This window comes from Gekko japonicus, unplaced genomic scaffold, assembly GCF_001447785.1.
Source record: "Gekko japonicus isolate JY-2015 unplaced genomic scaffold, Gekko_japonicus_V1.1 scaffold2251, whole genome shotgun sequence".
Lineage (NCBI taxonomy): Eukaryota > Metazoa > Chordata > Lepidosauria > Squamata > Gekkonidae > Gekko > Gekko japonicus.
In genome coordinates, this window is record NW_015167601.1 from 44849 (window position 1) to 70788 (window position 25940).

The window sequence follows — 25940 nt, forward strand, 5'->3', positions numbered from 1 at the left end:
AGTGAATTCATTCAGCAAAGTTCTCTTTTTTTTATTTCAGTAGGGACGGGAATTTCTCTGACCCTATCTTCTCTTTTCAGATCTCAAAACTGGTGCTTTGCAAAACTAGCCAGCCCACCAACCAAAGAAAATGTGGAAACATCGACATTTACCCTTTGCAGCAATCTTTTGCCTTTTACTCTCAGGCTGTTGGGACATCGCTGACGCCCAGACCAAACTTGGTATGTATCTCTGCCCCCTCACATCTTTAGCTCATTTAAAAGTTTTAGAAATCACAACACATCCTGCTCTTGCCTTTGGAAGTTGTGCAGAAAAATGTGTATGAGGCCCGTCATAACCAGTTGCAGAGAGTTTTATATCTGTCTGCCTTATGCTATATTGACATGGCCATGGGGACTGAATGTAATGTCATGAAAGGTTTATTGACGGGAGGAAGATCTTGGTGAAGTCAGTAGCTGCCTCGGGTACAGTGTCCGCTCCCTGATTTGCCATGCATGCTTTCTCGAAGACAAAGTACATCTCTCTTGGTAAGCAAAGATAGCACGGGGATATATGTGGATATTGTTAATAAAGCGAGCCGCCTTTGACCTTCATTTTAATCACTGTAGCACCAAAGAATAAGCTGATTTTTCTCATTTACATACATGTTTGCACAGATTATTGGCATATAGTGCTGACACCATATTTCTATATATCAGGAATCCCCAATGTGATGTGCGTGGGCTGCATGGTGCCCATTGACACCAAGTGCTTTTAAAAAGTGGGCAGGGCCAGGTAGGGTTTCTGCCCAGTAAGACTTCTGATTGGCCATTGGAGATTTGATTGGCTATGCTGATTTTTAAAAACATTGCTTTGGCAGCACAAAGATCTTCACTGTCTGACTGAAGCTAAGCCGTGAGATCCATCTTGTGGCTGGCTTTGCCTTTTGCAGCAGCCATTTTGTGGCTGGGCCCACCACACAGTGTCAAAATTTCAACGGTGCCCACAGGTTCAGAAAGATTGGGAATCCCTGCTATATACCATTGGTACAGTGTCCTGTTCTTCAACATTGTAATGGATGGACGGTTCTGAAGCACAGAATTATTTGCTGATTCAACAAGTCTTTGGCTTGGGCCGTGATACCATGTAAGTAGAGGTGCTTCAGTATTCAGAATTGCAAACAGGAGAGTCAACAAGTAGCTGAAGCGGTCAGCGCTCTCCTTCTGAGGTTTCAAGTACAATTTGTAGGTCATGAGGTCTTTGGGGGACAAGTTGACAATGCCCTTGGCTTGCACATCTACATAGCAGAGGGGATCTTTCTGGACCATACCACATCCAGAAAACAGGACAGTTCTAGATTCACAAGGTGTATGAACCAGCTATAAAATGATACCATCCGATTATCAGCCACGGCAAGTCAGAGTGAGTTTTCTTTCCTTCTCCTTGCTACGGTTTGAAGGGCTCATTGGGTTCCCTATTGAGGATGATTTCAGATTTGGGCATGGCTGAAAATAATTGCGCGAGACTATTTCACACACACACCCCAACTGACCTCTGGAAAAATCATGAACTGATGTGTTTTTTTAAAGATGTCAAAAACGGTGCCGCTGCTGATATAATATTTCTAGTGGATTCCTCTTGGAGCATTGGAAAGGAACATTTCCAACTTGTTCGGGAGTTTCTGTATGATGTTGTAAAGCAATTAGATGTGGGTGGAAATGATTTTCGGTTTGGTCTGGTCCAGTTCAGCGGATACCCACATACCGAGTTCCAGTTAAACACGTATGACAGTATGCAAGATATCCTCTCCCATATCTCGCACATGACCTATATAGGGGGAGGAACCAAGACTGGAGAAGGATTAGAGTTCCTAATTCAGAACCACCTCACTAAAGTTGCTGGGAGCAGAGCGAGTGACGGAGTCCCCCAGATTATTATAGTCTTAACGGACGGACGATCCCAGGATGACGTGGTCCTGCCATCCTCTGTTCTTAAATATGCCGATGTCAACATGTTTGCCATTGGAGTTCAGGATGCAGTGGAAGGGGAATTAAAGGAAATAGCGAGCGAACCCCTCGATACGCACCTGTTCAACCTAGAGAATTTTGCTGCCCTGCACGGCATTATAGGAGACTTAGTGGCCAGTGTTCATTCATCTGTGACTCCAGAAATGGCTGGAGCCAACGCAGTGATTAAAGACATCACAGGTAACGCTATCCCGCTGTGACGCCGCAAGACTTGTACTCGAGGGCAACGTTGCAGTTGCAACGGTTCCATTTGGATGTGCAATCCCAGGGCCTTTACAGATGACGCCCGTTATTCTTTTTTTTTTTGTGTAACACAGTTCTGACACAGAGCCCTCAGGCTCCGCCCCCCCAAAACCGCCAGGTATTTCCCAGTTCATAGCTGGCAACCCTAACTCCCTGGTGAAGCAGGCAAAAGAGAAGCTTTTCGCAGCCAATCTGAAAAGAGTTCCAAAAAAACCTCTTGCTTCTTACATAACCAACCAGTCATTCCCACCTTGCTAAGTACTAGGTAGCCATGGAATTCCAAATGGCGACTGGTATATTATTGAGCCCTGCACTGGTACTAGCGGGACAGGGAATATGCTGGGGGCGCACCGTGCAAAGGCAGGAAAAAATAGGTTGCAAAATGATGCTGGGTTGTCGCAGATCTCTCCCTCTATCCGTTGCACGGGCCCTCCCATGTTTTTAAGTACTACGGTGGGAGAATGTCTGGTCTCTGAGGATTCTTTTAACACTATAAGCAAAAGTAAGACATTTTTGATATTTTATAAATTGGCACGAGGGGAGAGAAAGGGACATCGCTTGTTTCACCGCTGAAGGGAAATGACATTTTCCTAGGAATGGCGTATTGCGGTCTGAGCGCTGTGAAAATGTGACTTCTCTGTTCAGCAAGGGCTGTGTCAGAGCAAGACATCGGGGTGCTCTTCAGCAGCTAGGATTTATTGTCTGTAAAGGCCCTAAGATGCACATGGAATGGGTTAAAAACAAAGGTTTCCCTGGTGCAAATGCTCTCCAGCAGACTCGACCTGGCAGAGTTTACACTATAAAGCAAAGCCAAACAAACACAAGATCCCTTAGGCCACATTTATTAGCTTTCTTATTTATGTAGTCGTGTGCACCCCACCAGGTTCAGGTCAGATAACATTATGTCTTTGCTTCATTCATGCTCACACAACAGCCCTGCCAGGGAGTCTGAGAAAATGACTTATTCCTGAACAGCCATTGGGTCCCAAGTGAATGCAGTTTTTCTGGATCTCATTGTCTTATAACAAATGCAAAGCTCAACCATATCCTTAGCTAGACATTCAGTTCTTGCCAATGGTTAATTGCTAGAATTCTTGCATACATATAATGCATATACAAACGGGGGGGGGGGACCTTCTCCAGGAAGTAGTCCTCATGCCCTCAGCTCCTATCACTGCAGGAAGTATTTGATATATTTCCCTACCTCCATCAGGCTACAAGCCTGAATTACATTTTATTATTGCTATTTAACAAGCATTTGGGTTGCATCAACAAGCAACATCTAGCCAGTGGGGTGCCCTGATTTGTGCTGTCAGTAAGCAACCCAGAGGCTGCGGTCCCACACACTGAATAATCCACTTTCAATCCACTTTCAGTGCACTTTCCAACTGGATTTTGCTGTGCGTGATTCTGCACTAGTCCTTAAATCCTGGTTCAGCCCTGTCTCTAAACTTACATTCTACACGAAGAATAGATTCCTTTGAATTATGGTGCTGGAGAAGACTCTACTGGGTGTTGTAAATAAGAAGCGGGAGACTGACCAGTTATGAAGGTGCACAGAGAGTTTATATAGTTATAAAGGTGAATATACACAGAGATATTTACAGGCTATTGAACAGCATGTCGTGCCTTAGTCTAGGAGAACTGAGTCCCCTCTAGCTTACTAAACTGATAGCTATTATGCTAAACCCCAGCCAATCTCTAACAGGGTGATGTAATCACTAACTCTAACATGCCCTGAAAGAGCAACACCTGCTAGAAAACACCTGGCTGTAATTACATGATTACTAGCATGACAGCTAGGTCTGACAAACAGATCAAACTGATCTATAGTAACTGCTTGCTACCTCTATCACTCCGACATATATCTCAATAGACTCTTGAGAGTCCCCTGGACTGCAAGGAGATCAAATCAGTCAGTCCTAAAAGAAATCAACCCTGACTGTTCCCTGGAAGGCTAGATACTGAAGCTCAAATACTTTGGCCACCAGGTGAGAAGGGAGCACTCACTGGAGAAGACCCTGAGGCTGGGAAAGACTGAAGGTCAAAGAAGACGGGAACGGCAAAGGATGAGATGGTTAGACAGTGTTATCGATGCAGCAAACATGAAATTAAGCGAACTCCGGAGGATTATTGAAGACAGGAGGGCCTGGCGTGATGTGGTCCATGGGGTCGCGAAAAGTCGGACTCGACTGTGCGACTATACAACAACGACAACATTTTTTGTTTCCACATTACATTGAGGTCACCCTGGTTTCGCCCCACTCTTGTCCCAGGATAAACAGATGCGGGGACAGACCTGCTGAAAAAGGAGATGAGGTCAGGTAACCTGACCTCATCTGCCTGGTTTTCTCCCAGAACTTTCCCACGTCCCTCCTGCCCCTGTGGTAGTGGCAGGACTTCAGGTGTGCTGGAAAGAAAAAAGGAAGGGAAACGAGTGGGAGAAACCATGACTGCCGCACCCAGTTCCATAGATTTAAAGGGGAACAGGGGGGATCTCCAGGTTTCAACTTGGCAACTCCATCTTTCTTCTCACTGCCCCCCCCCCCGGCAAGACCCCAGTATACATGACAGCCACCCCTCCTGATAAGCCAGAAAGGAAAGGGAGAGAGTGAATTATCATTTTTGGAATTCAGCACTTTGCATTTGCTTTACTGTTGGCTACTTCATATTGGAAACAGCAGAACAGGAACACTTTGCTGCAGAGTATTTTGACCAATGTGAAATCACAAATATGAAAAAAAAGGTTTAATCTGATATAATGGATTATTGCACAAAGATAAGGGGTCAGACCTTTGTTTTTATACCGTGGGGTGCATGAAAGGAGGTGACGCATTTCGAGTGATGCAAGAGAACAGCCGTGTGTGTGTCCCCCCACCACCACCGGAGTCCTAACCCTCATCTTGTCTTGTCAAATTAACCTCATCCCATCAACTCCATCATGAGTACCTTTTCTTCATTACCGCATTGCTGCATGATGCACTGCCCAGCCACAGTTTTTACTCATTTTCTTCAGGTATTATGGAGCAAGCTCCTTATTTCTGATGGAAATCGGGAGGTATTTCCTTATTGAAGAGCTGGCCCTTTTCAATATCGTTAAGAATCTTTTTTTCTTCCAACCGGTGTCTTAACTAAACTTATCAGACACTGAGGCTAGTTTTTATTTGCCAGACAGGACTTCGGCCTCTGGCTTTACTAGAATTTATCACCACCTCCAGATTTTTCTGTAAGGCTCTGCCTAAGGTGGCGTGGAGGGGAGGTAGTTTCTGTAAGCTCTTTCAGAGGCTTAATGAATGTGCAAGAGACACAGATATGGAAGAACTCCTTCCCCTTCATCTTTATGCATAATGTCCCTCAAGGGGCTTAGGCATGGGCCCAGAGAAATATACTTCGAGGCTCTCTTTCCCAGCATTTACACCATACTGTCTGAAGCTCTGGAACCAATACTTTGTGGTTCTCTGCTCTGAAGTTTCTATTTAATCTCCGAACCATGCCGTCTCAAGACACCCGGCAGAGAAGGGATGTTAATTTAATTTATATAATTTATACTATGTAACCATGCACATTGGTTGCTTGAATTATTGATGGATAGTTCTGTAAAGAGATGCACCAAAATATGCAGAATGTACATATCCCACAACATGGTTCTTGCTACCAGTGTCCCAAAATAATGTTGAGAAGAGTTTGTGTTTTCTAACAGCAAACTGAGAGCTGACTTACTTTGTAAATTGACGTATACATCTAGGCACAACACCATATTTCCATTTATTGGCTTCCAGGATATATGTATGTTGTTTATTGTTATTTTCTCTCCTCTTCAAATGATGTGGCATGAAATAATGTTGGATTGTATTCAATTGTATCCATATTCCAAGGGATACATCTGGTGCTTTTCACATTCTGCGAATAATAAAGTCTCTTTAAATAGCGACTTGGGTTTGCCCTGAGATATTTGGTCACAGTTCGTGACTTTGAGTTACCGCTTTCCTTCCGAGCCAGCCGTTCTTTGCTTAGTTGTGTAACAAAGCATGCTTCAATTTCCCACCATCCTAATTCTTCATCATGTACTTCATTAGAATGGTATTTCAGTAGCAACAAATTATCCAACTGTTATATATACGTTTTCTGTTTCCTTGAGATCAGCGGTATTTTCTTTAACGACTGCAAGCTAATTTCATGTAACCTTCTGGTTATGTAGAACCAGTACAGGAAGTTTTTCAGGGTTGAAAAAAGAGAGAGATTGACAAAGATCATTAAAGTGACAGGTTAGGTATTTTAAATCTTCCAGAGCCTATCATTTATATGCAACTCTTCTGTTAAGGGCACCTTTATGATGTTCTCCCTGTGAGATAGGCTTGCCCCCCCCACCACCACCAAAAATACCCAGTGGCTACAGATCTGGATCAAGTCCCTTGAATCAAGTATCCATCTCTGTCCAGGAAAGATAACTAAACAGAACAAAGATAAAAGCTATATTGTAGTAGAAATTGCAGCAGCAGCAGTTTTTATTTCAAAATCATAAATGGTGAATCTTAAAGTGGTTTGTTCTAGATATGCTTTTAAAATAATGGAATAGCGGGGATAATAACAGGGTATTTAACAAGGTTTGATAACCTCTTTTGTAATTCAAAAATTATTGAAACTAAATTTTTAGGGCTGTGAAAATTAAGCATGACATCCTTTTGGTAACATCAGGCTGCCGCTAAGTGATTTGTGATGCTGCACTAAACTTTTCCATGAGCGGACCACTCTGCCGTTTGTATGAAATTAATCAGTGGTTGATATTCGGTTCCTGGTGGACAAAGACCAGGTCAGAGTCTACACACGGAGACTGACATACCAAGGGCCATTAATTCAAGCACGCTGAGTAGACCGGTTTGCCCGAGACGTGCGTGTTTTGAGCCAAATTCCTTCCCTCTTAGACTGGCATGTACAAGCCATTCCTGCCAGTCATAAGTGATGACAAATGAGTTATCTTATCCAATACCAGCTTACTTCCCATGATTGTTAGTGTCGGTTCATCCCAGCTGATCCATTTAGGAAATGTTATAAGTATAAGGTTGGATAATTATGTTATGGCTGGCTTCCTCACCCTGTTTTTAACATGATTCTGCATTACGTGATTGAATATCCAGTAGTTGTATATGAAGAGTAAAATCTGAAAAAAGTATTTTGGATGCAAGTGCAGTTTTACAGCATTCCCATAAATCAAATCTACAAGCATATTTGTATAAGATGAGGTTCTAGAATCTCCCGCAGTTTGCCTTTTGGATGTGTGAGTAAGGTGCCATCAAGTCTCAGAGCAGCAGGCATTACCAGCCGCTCACGGGAGTTTGGGTTCAAAGGTTTAGGTGCCCGCTCCATCTACAGCATTTAAAGCGGTGGTTCTCAGGGCCAAAGATGGCAAAGGGGCAGCCAACCTACATTAGCTACTGATCTGCATCCCTCATATATAAAGTGGGGAGGGGTGGTCTGCCGTTTGCAATGAACACTTTGCACATGTGACGGGTGCCGAACCCTTCCTGCAATCTGTTGTGGCCAGCACTCCCCCCCCCAGCCTGGCTGCTGGTGGTAGAAAGTGCCGTCAAGCACAGATGTCTTACGGTGACCCCAGAGGGCTTTCGAGGCAAGAGACATTCAGAGGTGGTTTGCCATTGCCTGCCTCCGCGTAATGATCCTGGTATTCCTTGGAGGTCTCCCATCCAAGTACTACGAACCGGGGCTAGCTCTGCGTAGCTTCTGAGTAGAAATGTACATTCGGTTTGTCCGAACTGAATGCACCCCCGAAAATAGCCCATTCAATCCCCTTTCGGGTAGCTGCGGGCCGAATCAGATTCTCTAATCTGATTTGGCCTGCTGCTGAAAGCCGCCGCTGAAATTCGGCGGCATTTTTGGGCCAGCCAGGGAAGGCCCGCCGAAAGTGGCATTCTGGGGTCATTCGGCCAACCGAATCAGATTCCGCCCTATTTGGCCGAATCCGAATTGGGCCGAATTTTTTTAATTTGACACCCCTACTTCTGAGAGCTGATGAAATTGGGCTAGCCTGGGCCATTCAGGCAAGGGCAGAACAAAATTTTGAGTCCAGTGGCACCTTTAAGGCCAACAAAGTTTTATTCAAGGTATAAGTTTTTGTGTGTATGCACACTTCTTCAGGCTAGGGTAGTTTGTCTTTTAGCATTATATTTTTCAAAAATATGTCTGCCTAGACATCCCAATATTACAGTCTGCTAAATATACTTAAAGAGCCATATACCTTGACTGTTATTTTAAAACTGGTTAAAGCCCCCTCCCCCGTCACCTGGAACAAGTTATTACCACCAAAATGGTATAAATATCTCCCATCTTCCTTGTCTTGTAAAAGACATTTTCCCTTTGTTTTTGGCACACTTTGCAGGTTTTGGTGGGCATTCCACCCTGAGCCTGTGTGTGCACAGAAATACCTGGATGAGAAGTTATTAGGCACATATTAGCTCACAAAAGAAAGTGAGTTCCGAAATCCTGGTGGCAGAGACTGAATGTCAGAAGCGGCCAGGAGACATTTCATGATGTTGCCTTTTAAAGTGCACGGAGTAACCCTCCGGTGCTAGTGAAACACAATGTGAGAAGAAGCCCCAGGTAGAGTCTTGAATGGGAATCCTTTAGAGTACAATGTGGTTGTGTGATTTAATATTTATGAGCGAATCATTCATATTCAATCAGAATGCAGAACTAGCAGGCAGGTTTCATTGTCCTTGGCGGTCCTGTTTCATTCCTCCATAGTCGTGTTTCTTGTCTGTCGTCAAAGAAACATGTCAGAACACTGTTCGACTTGCATGGGAATCACTTTGTCTAATGCTTTCACCTGTGCCTTTCTCTCTTTTTTTAAGCACAAGAATCCGCTGACATTATTTTCCTTATTGATGGATCAAACAACGTCGGCGCTGTCACTTTTGCAGCCTTTCGTGATTTTCTTGCAAATTTTCTTGAAAGACTCCCAGTTGGAGATGAGCAGATACACATTGGGGTGGTGACGTATAGCGATCGACCCAGAACTGTGTTCTCCTTGGACGACCACACCAACAAAGCCGATGTTCTAGATGCCATGAAAGCCCTTAGCTTCCTCGGTGGCGAGGAAGCTAACATGGGGGAAGCCCTTGAGTACGTGGTCCAAACCCACTTCACTAAGTCAGGAGGCAGCAGGGTAGAGGAAGGGGTACCGCAGGTTTTAGTGTTGATAAGTGGCAGCGAGTCTAGCGATGACATTAGAGAGGGAGTCTTAGCCATCAAAAGAGCGAGTGTATTCACATTTTGCATTGGGGTCCAAAATGCTGACCAAGTAGAGCTTCAGCACATTGCTACTGATGGAAGCTTCGTATTCATTGCCTTGGACACACGTAACCTTGACGAACTTCAAGAACTCTTACTACCAAACATTGCGGGAGTGGCCCAAAGGCTCATTTTGTTAGATGCCCCAACCGTTCTTACAGAAGGTATGTATGTTTTTTTTTTTTAATCAACTCTTTTGTGTATATATATATATAACAATATAAGATTTAGTTATTTGTTCTCTTGTAAAGTATTTCATTTATATTGGTATCCCGATGACTAGCCTGAGAATTTATTTATTGTCCTAATATCTTGCCTTTGGAATTCAATGGAGTATACTTCTTGTGGCAGTTTTGTACACACCTAGGGAAATGCTGATTGCCACTTTGGGGTCGGGAAGCAGTTTTCTCCAGGCCATTTTGGACAGGGATCCTGGAGAGTTTGAGGGGTTGTGGCCTGGGCATAGAGCAGGGGTCACTGGGAATGTGTGTGTGTGGTATTTGTGAAGTTCCTGCATTGTGCAGGGGGCTGGACTAGATGACCCTGGAGGTACCCTCCAACTGTATGATTCTAGGATCTCTCAGAGGTCTCCCATCCAACCATTTGCTATCAGCAAGGTTGTGTTTGGGAGCAATGCCCTTGATGCGAAGAGCGTGCTGGTGAATCTTCCACGATTGAAACCTGGATTGGCAGAGGAGGGGGCAGAATTGAGGATGTGATGAAGGGGTTTGGGGGGCATTTGAAGAACAAAATCCACATGCTGCCCCACCTATGGTGAAATATCTCAATGCGTTAAATAACTGAGATTATGCTGTTTTCAAGGATGCTCTCAGACTTCACCTTCAAACCGTGTTCGTTGTTCAAAGCCTTTTCAGATCAGACCTGTTTTACTTGCACGTGTTAGGAATTCTGCATTTTGGGTGATGCCATCGATGCTTTAGGTAGCTGGCTCAGGGCTGGTTAAGCTTGCCATTTATGCTTTAGGTAGCTGGCTCAGGGCTTGTTAAGCTTTTACAACGGCTGGCATGCGCAGCAGCCATGGTGTTTATGGTCATGGAAACATCACTCAGAGCCACTGCCTTCCCAAAGGGCCGCCCTAAGCCTGCTTTGCAGGGAAGGCAGGGTATAAATTAAATAAATAAATATACAGTCTCTGCACAGATATTCTGGTTCACACAAACACCGTGCTAGACATGAGGCCACAGCTGCATCTGCAAGAGGTCAGAACTGGCCCGTAGCTATGATGGGGCTGTTGGGGGCTCTGCCCCCTTCCTTAAAGGGCCAGCCCTTTGTTTAAATGGAGCCCCCGCTTCTTAAAGGCCCCCCTGCTTCTTCCCAAAGCCATTTAAAGAGGGATCCTTTAAATGCTTTTGAGAAGAAGCGGGAAGGTGGTGCACACCCCTGATCAGCTGAAGGGCCCTTTAAATCTTGCAGGAGGGGAGGGAGAGGGGTGCACGCCACCCCCCTTCACTATGGCAGGTAATGGCAGCCCCACCAGAAAACTTTTTGCCCCACAAGCCACAGAATCCTGGCGTTACAGGCCTGGGTCAGAAAGAAGTCCATGCGTTGCCTGTGAGCTGCCACCTCCTTAGACAGGTTCAAATAACCCCCCTCTGGAGAAACATCTCAAGAGCAAATTCCATGATGGCTTGAGAAATGCAAATGCTCACACTGAGCGTTGTACTGAGATATATACACATCATGAAGTTCTTTAGCTAAGGTCAGTTTGCATTTTTACAAGAGGGAGGATGGGGAAAAAATTTTTTTTGGCTTCTCGTGTCCTTAAAATAGGGCGAGTCTGAAGGAGCAAATCAGTGTATGCTTCTTTTTCAGTAATAAGTATATCATTTGTGTAACTCGTGTGCCTCGGAAGCCTCATAGTCCTTCAGTGAACCGTAAACAGACTGTAATTAAAGCTGAAGGTCTATTTTAGAGGTTGTGATAGGAGACAGGGATCCCTGAATTAATATGTATTAATTGTGGTATTAATAATTTTAATAACTCAGAGACGAGGAACTTGGTTAGAATTCTAACACCAGTTAAAGTTTAAAACTGGCTGCAGCACCTGAAAGGGAGACAGTAACAATCCATAGGCGAGCGAATGTTTAATCCCCATTTTTGTTTCTGAAATTGTTGCTTCAGGCAATGCAAAGGCATTGAAAAATATACAAAACATTACTACCTCTTCCTATAAAATTTTAAGCTGAAAAGCTGATCCCAAAATTCAGATTATATATGCAGTTAATACACAAGAGCTCTCCTGCACATATTTCAGCTCTGGAAGAAGCTGAGTAAACTAAGATGAACTACTTAACAGTGGCTGGAATGCCTATGGACTGCTCTGGTTTTTCATACCGCTTGTTATTCCATGACAAGCTATGTGTGGAAAGCAAACATCATTTCAGTTTCCACAGAAAGAACTAGTGCAGGGGTGTCAAACATGGGGCCCGGGGGCCGGACCAAGCCCCTAGAGGGCTTCTATCAGGCTTTCAGTGGAACTGGCTGTCTTCTGCTGCTTCTTCCAGTTCTGCAGCTGCTGCATCATCATAGGTTTGCAGCTTATAGATACACACCTGAACAGCATACTCAAGATTGCAACAGCATAGACATTTTGATGCAATAATTCAGAGCAAGAGGTGTCAGTTATCAGACACAGTTAAATAAACAAAATATCGCAAGAGTGCCAATGTTTTAAGCATGTTTTTATTTTAAGTAAAAAAGCCCTTTGTGTTTGTGTCCTTTATAAAGTTTACATCTCCACTACCTGGCGTTACACTTTATGACACCCACGGCCCAACCCAACAAGGTCTCATTTATGTCAGATCTGGCCCTCATAACAAATAAGTTCGACACCCCTGAACTAGTGCTATACAAAACTTGCTCCTCCCCACTTTGAAAACCATTTTAGGGTGGCTGTTTTTTGTTTTGTTTGCGCATTCAATACCAACAAAACTTCAAACCAATTTGGATGACGTTTAACCCCTTCCTTTACTAGTTTTCTTGTTTCTCAGGTTAAAAAGGCCTGTCTTTGAGAAGGGGAGGAAGGTGGAAAACTGGAAATGTTTGCTGCCATAAGATTGGAAGCTTTTCTCTGCTTCCTGCATTGACTGAGGAGCAGGTTTATCCGGCGGTATACTTTGAGTGACCCAGTGAGCGGGGTGCTGATATATCACAGGGGATCAGCTCATGCCCAGTCACCAGTAACGTGGGAGGTGACTGGGAGGTATCACGTCTTGGGCCTGCACTTAAGTTATGAGGCTGAGCCTGACAACTGGTAGGAGGGCTGAAGGGGGGACATGAGGAGTGCATGACATCACCTGCACCCCTGTATCACTTCAGGGGAAAACCTGCAGGTGACATAGGGTAGCTCTAGGAATTGCTGGGACTCTGTGGTAAAAATCATTGAGTTTCCAGTGATTCCTAGTGCTACCCTTTGTCACTTCCAGGTTTTCCCCAGAGGTGACGTAAGGATGTAGCCAGTGTTGCCATTTCCCCCTCCCATGTGGAGTGGTGGTGGGCAACTAGGGCTGCCAGTGGGAGGCCTCCTGTCATATAGAAACTCTGGCAGCCCTTGCCTGTACCACCATAGGCCAGATCCAAATCAAGGTACAGGGCCTTGGCTAGCCTTGGGCCCCTTGCTGCCGGAACAAAAGCAGCCTCTTATGAATTGCCTCAGGAGAGCATTTTCTGTTAATTCAGGGCAACAGAAACGGCATACCTGCCAGAACTGTCTAATACAGGGAAACTATTTTTGTTGCACTGACAAAGAAAATCAGTGTCTTGCCAGTGTTTCCACTAAGCTGAGTCAGTGTGAGCTAGCTCACAGTTTTTAAGCCTCCGGCTCACACATTTTTGTCTTAGCTCAGGAAGGATGGCTCCAGAGCAAATTAAATTAGGCAGTAGCCCAATCGCTCGCTCACAACTTTAATGCCAGTAGCTCACAAAGTAGAATTTTTTGCTCACAAGGCTCCACAGCTTAGAGGCAGCATTTGTCAGATTTTACTGGATGGAGGCATTTGTCTGTTAACCTGAATAAAGCAGAAGTCCAGTGGCCCCTTAAAGTGCTATTGGTCTTCTGTTTTGTTTTGTTGCGATAGACTAACACAGCTACCTAGGTAGCTACCTAGGGAGGAGCCGTGGCTCAGTGGTCAAGCACCTGCTTGGTATGCCGAAGGTCCCAGGTTCGATCCCTGGCATCTCCAGTTGAAAGGACCAGGCAGGAGGTGATGTGAAAGACCTCTGCCGGATATCCTGGACAGTTGCTGCCTGTCTAAGTAGACAGTACTGACCTTAATGGAACACTGTTCTGAGTCAGTATAAGGCAGCTTCATGTGTACCTTTCTGTTGTTGACGTGAATGCCTGCCTGTCACAGGGAATGGCCGAATAAGTCATAAATGCCGGTTGCAGGGTACACATTATGCAGATGTCATGACGTGAGGAAATGATGCTTCAGAGCGCGCACAGAGTATCTTTGGGCTGTGACGGCAGTCACTTCACTTGGCAGCATATTAACTACAGAAATGGGATAGGCTGCTTCAGGGTATAGCAGAGTAAGTCCAAGACTTAAGCAAACAGTGTCTTTGGTGAGCAGAACTTCCCAACATTACTGGATAAGAAAACGACAGGCAGGTAGAATGGCATGGCTACCCTTCTATCCTTGTTCATGGAGTTCAGGACAGCATACATTGCCTTTCCATGAGCACCCCCTTAGCTTTATAATTAATCCTATCAGGTAGTTTAGGCCAAAAGTGAGAGCTTGACCCCAGACCACCCAGTGAGCTTGATGATAATAATAATAACTAAGTGCTCTGAAGTTAGATCTGACTTAGGGCAACCCCTCATGGCGTTTTCAAGGCAAGAGAGAAGCAGCGGTGGTTTGCCATTGCCTGCCTCTGCTTCATGACCCTGGTATTCCTTGGAGGTCTCCCATCCAAGTACTATTCAGGACCTACCCTGTGTAGCTTCCAAGCTATGAGAAGCCTGAGCTAGTTTGGACTATTCAAGACTGTTTCACCAGTGTCTTTTATGGACCTACACTATCCCACACTGAGCTTTCATGCAATGCTCAAACGGTGGTACTTATCAGCACCTGATAACTAGGTACATAGTTAAATGGTTCATATGTTACGAAAGTTCATAGTTTATCTTGGCCCTGAGCCTCATTCTATTTTGTAGACAAATCTTTATGAGTTGTCTTTACTGCATTATGTTGTCAGGCAAATTAGTTTTGTTTTTTTTTAAAAAAATATATGTAAAGATTAGTATAAATTCTTTAATGCATTTTTTATTTGTTCCAGGAGCTTGGTGCTCGGTCAGGCACTTTAGTAAGCACAAGAGAGAGGTTGTTTGGATGAGCCCACACCTGTTCTTGCTCACAAAGGGAACGGGGTGCAGATGTGCCCATCATCTGTCTCCTCTCGTTCTAACTGAAGAGGTTGTGTGTCACATCAGGAGGTGGGGAGGGCTGGGTGAAGGGAAGGAACGAGGAGACACGACCGTGTCTGCCAAGGTGAGAAGAGAGGATGTGCCAAGGCTGGAGGGTAGAGCAGGAAATGACCTTGTGGCTTGAGAAAGGGCAGAGGAGGGAGTTTAATGCTGGGGTAGTGGTAGGGACAGAGGCCCAGTTCGATAAGGTGGTGGGAGAAGGCAAACCGGAAGGTATGTTCGGTGTCGGTAGTAGAAGGCAGTCCAGGAGGTATGTTTAATGTTGGCTGGCTGTGGAGAGAAGCGTCAGCTCTTAAACCAAAGTGGGGAGGCTTACGGTATAACATAACCTAAGGGTTTTCCATGTTCAGAGGCAGAATAATTCTGCATGCTACATGACAGTGTCATAGATGAAAATGAAGTTGAGCAAACTTCAGAGGACGGCGGAAGACAGGAAGGCCTGACGGGATCTGGTCCAACAAGAAACATGTTTTTAGGGGGGGGGGATAGAAGGTGAGGGCCGTGGCTTTCCACCCTTGTTTGTGGACTCCTGAGAGGCCACTGGCCGGGCTCTGTGGCAAGACTAGACAGATCTTTGATGTGATCCATCCGGGCTCTTCTTTCTGTATGACATGGTAAAGGAATCTGAATCAATTGCAGAAGAATTTTATGATACCATGGAAGTGACTTTGCAAAAACAAATTCAATAGTTGTGACACGGTTTACCATGACTGGCATGAACGATGGTGAAAATAATAAAGATGCCTTTCGTAACACAGAAATACGTTCTCACCCCTCTGAAAGCTCTCTGTTAATGCAGCACTGACGGACAATGCTGAATGAATAATCCCTCTCACTGTATTATATATATATAAATATATGTCTTGTTGCTTGCAGTTACTGAAGCCAATCAGAAGGACATAGTCTTCCTGATAGATGGCACAACAATACAGGGCAATGCCCCTTTTAATGGAATTCGTGAGTTCCTTTCCAAAGTCATCAACAGACTGGAAGTTGGAGCGGATAAGATCCAAGTCTCAGTGGCACAATATTCAGATACCGTAAGAACAGACATCTCTTTCAGCACTCCCCAGGACAAAAATGCCATCGTTAGCAGCATCAGGAAACTAAAACCACTTGGCGGTAGTGTGCACAATACAGGCTCTGCACTGAGGTATGTTAAAGACAACTTATTCACCAGCGCCGCAGGATGCAGGATCGATGAAGGTGTCCTACCCCTCCTGGTCCTTGTTACTGGTGGTAAATCCAGAGATGATGTCGCCCTACCAGCACAAGAATTGAAAGGTAGAGGCATATTGGCCATTGCTGTGGGAGCTGTGAATGCAGATCGTGCCGAACTGGAACAAGTTGCCTTCAGTCCAACCCTGGTATTCACTACCAGTGATTTCCGCCCAGCTACCATGCTGCCTCGTATCCCTGACATCCTGACTAATATACGGACACTGTCTGGAACTGTTGTGGAAACGACAACAACAGAAGGTAATGTTCCTGTCAAATTCTGAAATGCATTGCAAATTGACGGGGGCAATGAATACTTTAGGGAATTGTATTGTTGACATTGTTTGATTATAGCTACCAGTCAAATACAGCCTATATGATCATTAGGGCAACTGATATTGTTGCTAATTGACACATATTCCTTCCTTCCTTCCTTCCTTTCTTTCTAATGGCTGATATATAAAAGTGCATTATTGTTACTATTTGTGTATTACGAAATCTTATCATTTGAGCCTGTGGAATATTTTTGGTGAATTCTGCTGGCTTCCAGCCGCTAGTGATTCCTGAATCATGTATTAAAATGCAAATAACCTGTTTATTTTATACAGGTTTCATATTAACGTATTGACAGAGAAATATGGGGATTAATATTTGCTGTTTCTAAGTATTATAAGATAAGGAATAGGGATGGGCACAGACCCGAACCCGAGCCAAAACTCAGTTTGGACTTTGCCTGATTCGGGGTTCATGAGCCAAGGTTCATGGAAAACACTTCCCTTGAACACTCACCAAGCTTTTCAGCTCAGTTTGGCTTACGTCTTTGGCCCAATGTGCACACACCACTTCTGGGTGGTCTCAGGCCCCGCCCCCAGTGTTCTGATGTCATTCAGAAGTGTTCAGTTCGGGCAGCTTGTTTGCTTGGGGGTTCGGTTTGGGGTGCCTGGTTCACAAGCCCTGGACTGAACCGGGCTTTCTCAGTCTGTGCCCATCCCTAATGAAAGAACATCAAAGATAAGGAGCCTTTCCCCTCAACAAGAATGATGGCAAATCTCATTTCACATTGTTTAGTTTCAGTTCCCCCCCCCAAGGGGGGGGGAGGTCCATCTGTGGAAAGTCCTTCCCCCTCATTAAGATTGAAAAAACTTTCTTCAAACACAGTCGTCAGCCACCTTTACAAATACAATAAAAGGGGGAGAGGCAGAGTGTAAGTCAGGCAAATGCCCGAATTAGCATGACAGACCTATATAATGATAGTTTTGAAGAACTCCAATTAAATAGCAGTCTGATCGGAATTAGTTTTATTAATTGCCTCAGAAATCGTTATTGTTTAGAGTTGCTGGGTTCAGACGGCTGACAGTGTACCCCAGGCACCTGTGTGGATGCTTCATTGCCGTTGTCAATGCCTTTCTGTTCGTAGTGGCAGTGAATGCAAAATGAAGACTCCTCACTGTGTAGATGCTACCCAAGTCCACGAGGAAGGTAGCTGTCAGACTGCTGCATGACCAGAGTAACTGCAGTCGCAGCTGTGTGGCAGGTAGCAACTGGATTGTCTCCCCTACCCTGGACAGATCCGGTTGCAGAGGATTGAGACAGCAATATCATGGCGATGTGCGGGCACAGTCACAAGCTTGTCACTGAACCATTCCTTTAAAAAGTTCTGTTTCCTCTGCGAGGAAGATAGCAAAATGCATTAGTTCTCATCTTCTGTTAGGCCAATTTTTAACATAGTCTTTTCAGTTACTGATAAACTGCCAGCTTTTAAAGTCGCTCCTAATTATCCTGAATTAAGATGAATATCACGGGACACAAATCTTTCACTTAACAAGCTTTTTCAAAATGTGTGTGTCCTACTAATATAGTCTTGCATGGTGTATAGAAGCTCTGGCATTTTTATTTTTAAATATAAATTAAAAATGGTCTTCAGTGTTCTTATACCTGCAAAGAAATGTGTACTTCTCTCTCTCTCTCTCTCTCTCTCTCTCTCTCTCTCTCTCTCTCTTTTCTTTCCTTGTAAGGATTATTACATGTGGGTATTAGTAAGTATGAGCAAAACAAAACGATTAAGCAAGTACAATTTTCTGCCACTTATAACTATTTCAAAACATTACTTACTAAATGGCCATAGAGATCAGCATAAACGAATGCCCCAAGGTCATTCATATTGTCAAACTATAATGAAATGTGTTTACTGCATCATATTTATATGGTGAATGTTCCTTGTAAATGCACTTCTACATAGTGAGATCTGATACTCATATTCTCCAGGGCTTGATGGCCACAGTCCATCATAGAGTTGTGTGTTCAAGTGCAATTGGTTTTTATTGGACTCAGAAGCACTTAACTTTGACTCCAGTTACATGTTCATAGTGTGTAGAAGTGAATGCACTAAGGGAGGATCAGGCCTGCGCTACTGGCACCTGAGCTCCGTGCGCATGCTGGAAAACCGGAGGCCATGGGTCCCTTTGGGGTTTATGTGCATAGTAAGGAAGGTGTTCTCCCTCACTCGCTGTTCATTTCTGTGTGAAATGATTCTCCACACAGAATTTCTGTGTTGGATTCTGTTTGGAAGCCATAAGATCTCTTCATGTAGGGTGTTACACCAAAGAGGCTGAGGCACCCTCAGGGTTGCGGTTTAGAGGACTGAGGCTTGAACTCCCAAAGAACACATTTTTACCTGGGAAATGCAGCTCTTCAAAAGATGGTTCATTGCTTTTTGGAACATGTTTGTGGAAGAATTGTGGGCAGCGGTTTTTGTGTGACGCGATTTAACTCACAATCAGCATTAGTGTGATGTCTGCCCCAGCTTGACAGCACAATTTTATGAACCTCTTTTTCAGGGCTTTTTTTTTTTAAAAAAAGAGTTTTTTCTTCAGTTCTACGTTTCCAACAATAAGTGCATGAATTCAAAGATGGCTATAGGTAGCTCTCACATTCACCAATTATTATCCGGAAATAAATTGGTGAATGTGAGAGCTACCTATAGCCATCTTTGAATTCATGCACTTATTGTTGGAAACGTAGAACTGAAGAAAAAACTCTTTAAACTGACGTTTGACAAAGACGAAGGTCGAAACGGACAGTCAACTCAAGAAAGTTCGTCCTTATCTTGTTGGGACTTCGGTCTCGGAATGAAGTTCATCTGTTGAAACAGAAACAAATATAATATTAAAAATCTTTATTGTATTAGTAAGGATATGAACTTGTACAGCAATATATTGTTTTTGCATGCTATTTAATTGCTGGGTCCTTGTAAGTACAGTGTTATCATTGCTTTTTGGAACATGTTTGTGGAAGAATTGTGGGCAGCGTTTTTTGTGTGACGCAATTTAACTCACAATCAACATTAGTGTGATTTCGGTCTGCCCCAGCTTGACGGCACAATTTTATGAACCTCTTTTTCAGGGCTTTTTTTTAAAAAAAGAGATGCCGGAACTCTCGAGGGGAAACGCAGTTTTCAGTCTGTATACTTGAAACTCACAAACGTTTAAACATTTTAAAAAGAATTTTGTCAAAGAGGTTCCGGAACTCTGTTCTGGCGCGTTCCCCCAGGAAAAATGCCCTGCTCTTTTTTCAGTTTTCCCCTTAAAATCCCAACCCCCTTGCAATTTGTTTGGAGGTGGTTCATGCTTCCCTGTTACCCAACTCAAAACACATGATCACTTGCCTGCTGTAAACAGTTTCAAGGTTAACACTTTGCATCAGTACTTCATCGTGGTGTTTTTTTTTTTTAAATGTCCTCATTCATTCTTTGGAGGTTCTGCATTTTCCCTCCCATTCAGCCATTTTTTAAAATCTATTTTAATTGAGGCGAACTTAGGGTTGCCAAATGTTACTCACCTCTCCGGCGGGGGACTCTTAGAGTTTTCCTTTGTATGGCCGTGGCCCCACCCCCAGCGTGCCCGGCATCATGACGTCCCTTCCCTGTGACGTGCACGCTGGGGCGGGGTTCCCCCCGGGGCCCGATTCCCCGGCGTCTGGGAGCAAAAACAATATATTGCTGTACAAGTTCATATCCTTACTAATACAATAAAGATTTTTAATATTATATTTGTTTCTGTTTCAACAGATGAACTTCATTCCGAGACCGAAGTCCCAACAAGATAAGGACGAACTTTCTCGAGTTGACTGTCCGTTTCGACCTTCGTCTTTGTCAAACGTCAGTTTAAAGAGTTTTTTCTTCAGTTCTACATTTCCAACAATAAGTGCATGAATTCAAAGATGGCTATAGGTAGCTCTCACATTCACCAATTATTATCCGGAAATAAATTGGTGAATGTGAGAGCTACCTATAGCCATCTTTGAATTCATGCACTTATTGTTGGAAACGTAGAACTGAAGAAAAAACTCTTTAAACTGACGTTTGACAAAGACGAAGGTCGAAACGGACAGTCAACTCAAGAAAGTTCGTCCTTATCTTGTTGGGACTTCGGTCTCGGAATGAAGTTCATCTGTTGAAACAGAAACAAATATAATATTAAAAATCTTTATTGTATTAGTAAGGATATGAACTTGTACAGCAATATATTGTTTTTGCATGCCAAAAAGCAATGAACCATCTTTTGAAGAGCTGCATTTTCCAGGTAAAAATGTGTTCTTTGGGAGTTCAAGCCTCAGTCCTCTAAACCGCAACCCTGAGGGTGCCTCAGCCTCTTTGGTGTAACACCCTACATGAAGAGATCTTATGGCTTCCAAACAGAATCCAACACAGAAATTCTGTGTGGAGAATCATTTCACACAGAAATGAACAGCGAGTGAGGGAGAACACCTTCCTTACTATGCACATAAACCCCAAAGGGACCCATGGCCTCCGGTTTTCCAGCATACGCACGTCTGGCGCGTTCCCCCAGGAAAAATGCCCTGCTCTTTTTTTCAGTTTTCCCCTTAAAATCCCAACCCCCTTGCAATTTGTTTGGAGGTGGTTCATGCTTCCCTGTTACCCAACTCAAAACACATGATCACTTGCCTGCTGTAAACAGTTTCAAGGTTAACACTTTGCATCAGTACTTCATCGTGGTGTTTTTTTTTTTTAAATGTCCTCATTCATTCTTTGGAGGTTCTGCATTTTCACTCCCATTCAGCCATTTTTTAAAATCTATTTTAATTGAGGCGAACTTAGGGTTGCCAAATGTTACTCACCTCTCCGGCGGGGGACTCTTAGAGTTTTCCTTTGTATGGCCGTGGCCCCACCCCCAGCGTGCCCGGCATCATGACGTCACTTCCCTGTGACGTGCACGCTGGGGCGGGGTTCCCCCCGGGGCCCGATTCCCCGGCGTCTGGGAACGGGCCTCTGGGGCGGGGGGATTTCTGCCCCCCGGGGAGATTTGGCAGCCCTAGGCGAACTGAAGGAAAGCTTGGGATGGGTGAGCTTCTTACAATCAGCCCCCAGTTAATCAGACAAAGCAGTCTTAATTCTGGACCTGGATGGCATCATTATTGGGCATATATTGAGGAACAAAGGCCGTCAAACCTGTCAGCAGTGATTGGGACAGCCCTGCCTCACAGAGTCATTTGGGTGGGAGAGGGGAAGGCCTAGTTCATCCGGGAAGGACATAGCAAGGACAGAAGTCTGAAACCATTGGCAGTTTCCTTTGGAATTTAAGTAGATAGGCCCTGAAATCCTCCAGGGCCTTCTGGAAAGGCCTGAAATCCCCCAGGGCCTTCTAAGGAGTTAGCACCGAGCCAGAGATGTTATCCAGGGAGTACTGGACTCAGAGGCCTTTGGGAAGACCCAACAATGAATCATCTTTTTGGATGCCTGAGATTGACCCTAAACCAAGAACTAGCATATTCAGTATAAAAGCCAATCGTACTGAAGTTTGCTGGTAAATCGTACTGAAGTTTGCTGGCTTTAGAGCAAGGCTCTTTGTTAGCTGTAGACAGGACAAAATGCTGTTCTCACCGAAATGAGTTCCAGGGGAGTTTAATGTAAAGCCAACATGCAACTGGGAATACTTGGGGGACTGTTCATCCCGATAAGTTCTTTCCCGCTCTTCTCAGTTCTCCTTTCCTTCTCTTTTCCGATGCCCTGGCCTCTTTCCTCTTCTCTCTAATGGTGTTACACATGTGTGTACAGCAAAAGTTGTATGCACACATGATAAGTACTTGTGTGTTTTTTCCTGTGATGCCTCATGTTATTTTCTGTGCTCTACTGCAGTTCTGGCAAACAAAAGGGATATCATCTTTCTTTTGGATGGATCAGCCAACGTTGGAAATGCCAACTTCCCATTTGTCCGCGACCTCGTTGTGAGCCTAGTTAGGTTCCTTGAGGTCGGAATTGACGATGTACGAGTCGGCCTAGTGCAATTACTTTAAGGATGATTTCAGTTCTCTGGCAGCTATACCGCAAGACATGATTAGGCCGCTAATGACATACGTTAGTGGTGACGTGGAAGAAGTCACCATCCCGTCTGCAGGTAATCTCTTCCTTTCTTGATTGATTTGTTTTACCTCAAAGTTGTACGTTCGAAAAACTGTGAGGGAAAATCTCTACGGGGAAGGCATTTTCACTGAAGAAACTGATGTGTATTGCACACGTCTGTGGCCATGTGGTGGGCGTCAGCACCGCCAATATCGAGGGCACTCGCATGGACGGCTTCAAAAGGGAATTAGATAAGCATATGGAGCAGAGGTCCATCAGTGGCTATTAGCCACAAGGTATAGATAGGGGCTCTGGGGCAAGTGATGCTCTGTATTCTTGGTGCTTGGGGGGGGGGGCAACAGTGGGAGGGCTTCTAATGTCCTGGCCCCACTGGTGGACCTCCTGATGGCACCTGGTATTTCTGGCCACTGTGTGAGACAGAGTGTTGGACTGGATGGGCCTTTGGCCTGATCCAACATTGGCATCTCTTATGTTCTTATGTTCTCCAATATGGGCATCAGTACCTCCAATATCCTTCCATGGTATTCTCTCTATGAATGGGCCAGACATGTAATTTTACTTACATGGCTGTGAAGGAAAATGTACTCAGCCATACAGAGGGTTGCCACTTCTGGGTTGGGAAATCCCTCGGATGTTTGGGCGTGGAGCCAGGGGGGGTTAGGTTTGTGGAGGAAAAGGAACTCAGCCGGGTACAATGCCATGGAGTCCACCCTCCAAAGCAGCCATTTTCTCCAGAGGAACCAATCTCTGTAGTCTGGAAATCACTTGCAATTCAAGGAGATCTCCAGGGCCCACGTGGAGGTTGGTCACCTTAGTCATACATAGTTATTGTGCTGGTGTTTGTTTTCAGCGTATGATCACCCTGGGGACCTGCAGTTGTGGAAATAGGCACGTTTTACATGTGATATATACAGATGTTCCTCTCTTAAACCACAGCTTTAAAAAAATCAGCCGTCTTGCTTTTTGGTATTTCGAAAACAAGCATGCACTGAAGGTCAGGATCCAGGGAGGTAGACTGTGCCCTTCATGGATCCCTGTCTCCCCATCTGGCCACAGTTCCATCTTGTCCATTTGTACTGTTCCTCTGAGAGCCCTGCTGCCTGCACAAACGCAATCGGAGGTCCACAAACTCTGAAAGCATACTAGGGTTGTCTTCGGAATAACCCATCAATACCGCAATAATGTTATGCCCCATAATGGTTCTGAACTATTCATGTATTATGCAAATGGTGGGCCCTTGTCTTCTCTCCCCCTCCCTTCAAACAGCAGATTCCCCCATCATGTTGCAAAGTCCTGTATGAGTCCCACCCCCAGCTTAGGAGCTGCTGTTCAGAAGAGAAAGGATAAAGGGTCACTGCAATTGCACAGTACAAGCCTATGTGTGTTCTTAAAGGAGCTTGCTTAATAACGGCTTCTTCGCCGAGGACTGAAATATTGAAAAACGAGATGCTTCTTTGTACAGACATGAACCTGCATCTAGAGCATCTGTCGGGCTCCTGTGCCACAAATCAGCTTGCCATTTGCCCACCAGTGGTGGTGGGGGGTAAACCTTCACCCTTGGCCCCAATTTCCCACCTTAGACAGACTGAGGAGCAAGAGAAGGAAATGGCTTCCACATTGCCACTCCAGCAATTTCCCCACATCTCTATGGCCTTTTAAAGCGAACATACCATTTAAAATGTTTTCTTACACACAACAGCTTACAGTCCGTGACACAGTGAAGATACTTGTGTTGTGGTGGCAGCTGCTGCTGAAGCCACTTGTTGAAAAATCTGCATAGCCAATCAGATCTCCGGTGGCCAATCAGAAGTCGCGATGGGTAAAAGTTCCACCTGGCCTCACCCACTTTCTAAGAACACTTGGTGCGTGTCAGGAAAGAAGTTAGAGAGTGCTATGGTGGCCTTGTTCACCACATTGGGGACCCCTGTCATAGAGATTAGGGGAGATCCCTAGAACACCATCCCAAAGTGACGTCCCATCCTCCCCGAACTCCCAGCATTTGCTGAGGCAGTGCCAGCAACCCTAACCACACACACACACACAGCATTCAACTGGGCATCTAGATGTCAATAAAATGGTTCTAATCTAGCCTCCTCCAATCTAGTCTTTATTCACAAGGAAGGCTTTTGTACAGTTGTGAGCCTGTACCTCTAGTCTGAGGTGGTGCAGGCTAAGAGGCCCAGGTTTCCCATCTCAGTGGGAACTGGGAGACAGGTTATGAGCCGTGTTCCCTCTAAGCTGAATTAGTGTGAGCTAGCTCACAGGTTTTTTAGCTTCCAGCTCATACGTTTTTGTCTTAGCTCAGGAAGGGATGGCTCCAGAGCAAACTAATTTATGCGGCAGCCAAATCGCTCGCTCACAACCTTAATGGCCGTGGCTCACCAAGTAGAATGGCTCACAAGACTCCACAGCTTAGAGGGAGCATTGGTGATTAGTTACGATGGCAAGTATTCACTAAAAAAAACTATCATGCCAGGACGTGGATAGACAACAGATTCATCCTCACCCTTTGGTACTTAAAAAAAAATCCATAGACAGGCATTTTTTCCAGGTATTATTACCAGCTATCAGAGGACTTCTGAAAGAAACCTTGAGAAAGTACCATCCATGCAGTGCAACGTTTCCCACCATGACAGTATAGCTGTTGGGAAAAGCTGTGCCTAACATAGCCTCTTAGCCCCAGTTCATCACTCGAATGAACCACACTTGATTATTGTGCATTCAGTTGCTGGTAGCTGAATGGGTGGATTCTCTACCTTGAAAAACGCTGGGTCGAGGAAAACGTGAAACGGCACCGAAGTTCCATCTGGAATGCTGGATCTGTGGTGGCCCATTTATACCTGCAGGCCATTATGCATGTGCGAATCAGCCCTTTGGGGGATTTATCCCTTGCGGCATCCCTTCTAAATATACATCAAGATGGGTGGCCGTGTTAGTCTGTTTGTAGCAGTAGAAAAGAGCAAGAGTCTGGTATCACCTTAAAGACTAACAAAATTTGCGACAGGGGAGGAGCTTCCATGAGCAGAAGTGAGCAGTGACTCACCTAAGCTCCTCCCCTGCCACACATTTTGTTAGTCCTTAAGGTGCTCCTGGACTCTTGCTCTTTTCTACTTCTAATTATAGTTAAGAATGACCGAATGCCAGTGGGGAAAGTGCTTCTGGTCCAGTTTGGTGTAGTGGTTAAGTGTGCGGAGTCTAATCTGGGAAAACCAGGTTTAATTCCCCACTCCTCCACTTGCACCTGCTGATGTGACCTTGGGTCAGTCACAAGGTCTGGCACAGCTGTCCTTGAAAAAGAGCAGTTTGTGTCAGAGTTCTCTCAGCCCCACCCACCTCACAGGGT

At 44.7% G+C, this 25940-nt stretch overlaps 1 protein-coding gene across 1 annotated transcript in view; it reads left to right on the top strand.

Moving 5' to 3' along the window:
* Window positions 1-25940, top strand: part of COL6A3 (collagen, type VI, alpha 3) — a 175927-nt gene that overhangs the window by 39705 nt on the left and 110282 nt on the right. The window contains exons 2-7 of the mRNA XM_015413993.1: window positions 81-221; window positions 1569-2186; window positions 9116-9718; window positions 15877-16479; window positions 22373-22515; window positions 22562-22631. Of these exons, the coding sequence (XP_015269479.1) occupies window positions 131-221; window positions 1569-2186; window positions 9116-9718; window positions 15877-16479; window positions 22373-22515; window positions 22562-22631 (2128 nt within the window). The 5' untranslated portion in view covers window positions 81-130. The remainder of the gene's footprint in view (window positions 1-80; window positions 222-1568; window positions 2187-9115; window positions 9719-15876; window positions 16480-22372; window positions 22516-22561; window positions 22632-25940) is intronic.